At 42.0% G+C, this 6,000-nt stretch overlaps 1 protein-coding gene across 1 annotated transcript in view; it reads left to right on the forward strand.

Annotated features, from left to right (window-relative positions):
- Positions 1–3,874, forward strand: part of LOC144767589 (uncharacterized) — a 143,093-nt gene extending 139,219 nt beyond the window's left edge. The window contains exon 4 of the mRNA XM_078650999.1: positions 3,668–3,874. Coding sequence (XP_078507125.1) covers positions 3,668–3,774 — 107 coding nt within the window. The 3' untranslated portion in view covers positions 3,775–3,874. The remainder of the gene's footprint in view (positions 1–3,667) is intronic.
- Positions 3,875–6,000: the final 2,126 nt, after the last annotated feature.

Genomic DNA, 6,000 nt, shown 5'->3' on the forward strand with positions numbered 1-6,000 from the left:
CTCTTCTGGTTTGTCTCCTACCTCTTGCCCTGTATCTTCTATCCTTCAATTTTTTCTGGATGGCTTTCAGAAGCGTTTTGCTGTGTCTACCTTGAGAGGCCAGTGGGCTGCTATCCGGGCCTTCCGGGACCCGGATTCTTTTCTTTCTTCGGATGGCCTTTTGGTTTCTAGTCTGTTTCGTAGTTTTTCTCTTTCTACCCCTTCTGTTCGTTCTCTGGTCCCCCCTTGGGATCTCTCGCTGGTTTTGGGTGTTTTGCAGTCTTCCCCCTTTGAACTTTGGAGTCTGTGGACCTTAAATTTCTGTCCTACAAGGTGGCCTTTCTGGTGGCCATCACTTCTGCGAGGCGGTTGGGGGAGCTTACGGCCTTGCATTGTTCCCCCCCGTTTTTGCGTTTTCTGGATGAAGCTGTGGTGCTCTCTTTGGATCCTGCTTTTGTCCCCAAAGTCCGCTCCCGTTTCCATTCCTCTCAGGAGCTGGTTCTTCCTTCTTTGTGTCCTTCTCTTTCTTCTCCTTCTGAGCTGTTGCTTCATTCTTTGGACCTGAGGCGTGCCTTGTCCATTTATGTGGCTCGTTCTGGGGAGTTTCGCTCATCTGACTCTCTCTTTGTCACCTTTGGTTTGGCTGGTAAGGGTAAGGCTGCTTCCAGGCTCACCTTGGATCATTGGATTAAGGCTGTCATCACTCTTGCCTATCGTGGTGCTGGTTTGCCTTGTCCGCCGGGGGTTCAGGCGCGTTCCACTCGGGGCGTGTCTGCTTCCTGGGCTGCTTACCATGGTGTGTCTCTTGATGAGATTTGTCGTGCTGGGACCTGGGCCTCCGAGTCCACGTTTGTGCGGCCCTACAGGTTGAACTGTGCCCTGTCTGACCGGACCAATTTTGGTCGTGGAGTGTTGCAAGCTGTGGGGGTTCCCCCTCTGCTCTGAGTTCTGTTTGTGTATTAAACATTTCATATTGCTGCACTCCTTTGTGTCTGGTCTGTGTTTTGCTGTGTTTGGGTTGCCAAAGGCCTGTTTGGGCGTAGCTTTGGTATGCCTCATGAGTGATGACTGGGTCGAGGACGAGGGACATAGAGGTAATGCTATGATTACGTATGGTAATCCCCATTACTCTTAGTCCTACTCATCCTCGACCCAGTCATACTTCCCGCCCTCCCTCCCTGTCCAGGCCTTTGTTGCTTGGTGTGTCAGGATGCGCTGTTGGTGGTTGAGTGTAATATAGCACCTGGCAGGAGGGGGGGTGGAGCCTAAAAGCGTTTCCTGTTTTGTTTCCTGTCTGTGGAATACCTCATGAGTGATGACTGGGTCGAGGACGAGTAGGACTAAGAGTAATGGGGATTACCATACGTAATCATAGCATTGGATTACCAAGGGGCCGCTTCCTGCCATGGACCTAACATGCCTAATTCTGTACACAATGGGCTTAATGAAACAAATGTGACATATGCACAGATATCTCTATTAGATGGAAATTAGGAGATACAATCTACACTCCATCCAGACTGGACAGCATGTTGTTACACCCCAAACATGATAATACCTTGAGAATAATTAATCTTCTATTTAAACATTCCTATGTATTACTTCTTACATCAGCACCAACTGTGTAATATAGTAAGATCTGGTGACATTGTTTTAAATACATTTACTGATGTTTACATCTGCATTTATTGTGATACAGTATGTCTGTAATGCATCTTTTCTCTACTTTCGTAATTGCAAGCATCTTTGATTTTTAAGGGGGTTCTGAGGTCATAAATGCATGTCTACTACCGACGCTTGCATCACGTATCATCATTTGTAACTGCAAGTATTTCACTCTCAAAGAATGCACAAATGTTATTTCCTTTACTGACGTAAGATACTTACTGCGCCGTTCACAATTGCAATCGCCAGACTCAAAGATTAATACATTTATAACATTGATATGGCTCTGCCTTTGGCATTGCTTTCAAAGTCAGATCTGCACACGTAATTCCTTTCCTATGACATATTTTGAACAGAAGGGCAACTACATGTATGGGCCGGGTGATGGACGAACTCTGACTTCACCACGTCTCCAGCCGATAATAGAGTGGTTGTAAAACACATTGCATCTTGTACATGCCAGGCGTGCGCGCTGACTTGCAGTATTTAAACATGACACATGACACCATCTTTGTGTTAGCTGTCAGACGAATGCTACCAGGCAACCAACTGTTATGTCCCAGTCGCCCTCACAGTTAGGCGATTTCTGGTTGTCACGCGCCCAATTTAGGTCCATGGCAGGAAGCGGCCCCTTGGTAATCCAACTTGCGTTGTCTTGCAGAATAGTGACTAACAAACATAAAGGAGGTACCCTTTTAACTAGAAAAGGGAGAAAAGGACTCCCTTTCCCTGGTTTTATACAAAACGAGGCACTGTGCCTCTTTCTACTCTAAAGTGGAGTATTCGCCAATCTTTTTCTAAGCTATAGGGTCTAAAGTAGGTTACCAAAAGGATTTTTTCTATTTACAACCAATATTCATCAATACAAGAAAAACAATAAAAAACAGTAAACATAGGAAAAACCCTGAGTTCTAGAGTCTATTTATTTGTCTATTTTATTTGCTAAAAAGCATGTAGTAATTACACATGTACTTACAAAAAATTTCATTACTCATATAAAAACAATTTGGATACAATTTAAAAACACATTATTTAAAAAAAGTTTGTCGATGCGGCGTTTCGGTGTTCAGATGATGATTGTCACCTTCTTCAGGACTACACTTTCAATTTTTAGAAAGAAATATCTAGACAAGAACATAGACATTATGTTATTCTTTATCCTAATTCAGTGTTTATGTTCCTACTTGCGATTGATTATGATAAAACTAACTGATTAATAGGGTTTTTCCTTTAACAATTCTAATAGGGCTGGTTCCAACAAGGGCATGGGCTTAAGTTCAGGGTGAGTGCCTGATAGCTGGAAGTGACTGAATGAAACAACAAACAGGTGAGTGTGGGCGCAATGAGTCTGTGTGAGAGGGGAATATACTGGTTGGAGGGAGCACATGAGCAATTTAAAGAATAAGCGGGCAAATTAGTGATCAGGGGAGTGAGTATAAAATGGGTGTAGTGTTAATATGGACCATATGGTGGGAAAAGTATAAATGTGTGGCTGCATTAGAAAGCATTGACGGCTAAAGAACCCCACCCATGCTCTGTTCTGCAACTCAACAAATGAAATGATAAGTTTGATATCCTTAGTGTGCCTCTATGAAGCTCAGTGAGGTTACTCAATTGCAATTGGGTGTTTTTATGAAGATCCTCTTAATCAATTTTGGTAAATATGAGAATTTACATATATAACATATATAACATACACACCTGTTGAATGAAGCTAAAAATGATATAACTCAACAATCGAACAAAGGCATTCCAAGAAATCACCAAAGTATGTCTGAGTTATGATTTGTGATGGACTTAAGGTATCTCTAAAGGGGCAACATCTAGGAACAAAATCTTCATGCAACACACATGAATGCATTAAAATGTTTGCCGCTTTAGAGCATGACATGCAGTTGTGCATACAGTTTTACATTTTTGACTTGAAGTAGCATGAGAAAAATTATGTTAAACATATCCAAGTGGTTAGTTGTTTGTCAATGTACAGGACCGTAATTCCTCCTTCTATATTTTTCTTCATTAGACCACAGTTTCGATCCTAGGATGGCTGCCAGCAGATCCCACCGACCTACACACACATCAGCCTATCGACTACTACTGCTGATCTGTGCCATGGTACTCCCACACTGAGACATCTAACCAAGGGGAACTCCATCTACTGCTACTCCTTGCCATAGATTAATTCATCCAAAGCCGTGATAGGTTTGTTGAACTAAGGCAATTCCTTTAGTACTAATCCTGGAGAAACTCCTTAGAGAAAAGACATTCTCATTCTTGTGATCAAAAAAAGGTCAAGGAACAGATAATGCAGACATTTTAAATCTGCAGGTTCTTTGACAACCCACCCACTTCTCTTCACAGCCCTTAGCACTGCTGAGATCCCAATCAATTTGTGGAGTGGAAGAAGATGAAGGGGCACCTCCTTTCCTGAAGCCTCTACTTTCTGATGAGTACTGTAAATGCACATATATAAATCATGACATGAAGTATTGTATATGAATTATTCATTAAATAAACATGCAAAACGTATTTGTATATCTCCACCTTTTTTGTATAACAATATAATTAAGAATAAGTGTGCAGAGCAGCAATTAACCTGAAGACCAGTAAGCCCTAAATTAAATGAGGGAAGGTTCAGAAGAAATAGTTAAGCCTTGTACAGGGTAAAGAGCTGTAGGAGCGGTTTGTAAACATCATCAGTCGGTGAAAAAAATTTATACATTATAGGAACAATACTTAGATGGCACACACTTTCAGCATACAATGGAATATTTGCTCTCCTGATGATACGTAGAAATATTTGCCTGAGATAGAAATGACTTTGCACAGAACAAATTGTATTTGGCAAAAACCTGCAATCAATTGAGGATGTTGACTAAATAGTATCCTCTATTGTCTCTTGTTTTAAACTAATATATTCAGAAGCAAAGCAGAGCCTCTTTTTCCAATGCATAGAATTTCAATAGCAGGCGCTATCAATATTTCTATCTGCAGAACCAGAGACTCCTTCTGTGGATATCAGAGCACTACTGTTCAATTGTATTCTGTTGTTGAGATGTATTGATGGCTATACCATAACTGCGGCTCACATATTTAAATATACCCTATTGTGACAGTTTTAGCATGTCAGCATTGATTTAAAAATGTATGTGTCTCTACTTGCGCCAAGACTGAATTAACTAGGTAGAAGGTAAGATGTAAGATGTGAGAGAGAGTGTGTGCCTGTGTGTAGGTGTGTGTTCAGGACTGTGTTTGGATGGAATTTGGTTGTGAAGTTCCCTGCGTGGAACTCAGAACCCTTCTGCAGCAGCCTCTATCACTCAATGGCTTCACAGGGCTAGATCTGCCGACTGAGACACAGGTGCCATGCCAGTGCTGCGTCCAGGTTCCAGTAAGTGCCTCCAGGGTAGTCACGCGGATGGGAGAAGTGCACAACTGTGCTCTGTAGTCACTCAGGCAGCTTACGTCATCGACTGTGAGTTGGGGGCTTTCGGAACATAGCGCACATAATTGATTTGCATTGTTCATGTCCGGATACAAGCCATATTTGCTAAAGAGAACATATGCATCGTGTAATGAACGTGTCAGCCATCTTTGGTGAGGACAAATCACCCGTTTTATCCTTTTGCCTGCACTTTCACCGGTGACAGGCACACCTTTGTAATGTACAGCCTAGTTTCCTGCATTTAAGGGAGCAAGGGAAAATACACATGGAACATGTACAGTGTGGTTTTCCTGCATTTAAAGGAGCAAAGGAAAATATACATGGAATTAATCTGAATTTTTTTGTGTAATATTTACCACAACAAGGAAATATTATTTTGATTGCACATTATTTTTATAACAATAAGAAACTTATATTCTATGTGTATCCTTGTTATCTTTTTTGGGGCAAACTGCTTGTGCACAGTTTTGCAACAAACTGACTACTGTAACAAACTTCCCCTGGAGAGAATTGTTGCACCAGCACCTTTTCTACACCAGACCCAGCACCCAGCAAGTCGTCAAAAAAACCAACACAAGTCTTTTGCGGAGTGGCAGTGATCAATTATCTAAACCCAAGAACGAGAAGACAGAAAGGTGCGAGAACTCGTTTCCATTGTGGTAGCAGGTCCCATATGGGTAATGCTACATTCTGCTCAACATGAACCCAAACCTGCTTCAAGTGTGGGAAAAAGGCCATTTTGCACGAGTGTGCAGACCTAGCATTAGTCAGCGATCTGCTCCCTCACAGTCTGTCAAGAACATTGAGGAAGATTTATGCAATTCCGACGAAGAGAATAACGAGATTCTAATGCTGTCCTCAACAGACCAGGAGTAGAGTGTAGTGGTAGAGAAATCATCTATAGCTGGTTT

Source organism: Lissotriton helveticus, chromosome 7 (genome assembly GCF_964261635.1).
Source record: "Lissotriton helveticus chromosome 7, aLisHel1.1, whole genome shotgun sequence".
Classification (NCBI taxonomy): domain Eukaryota; kingdom Metazoa; phylum Chordata; class Amphibia; order Caudata; family Salamandridae; genus Lissotriton; species Lissotriton helveticus.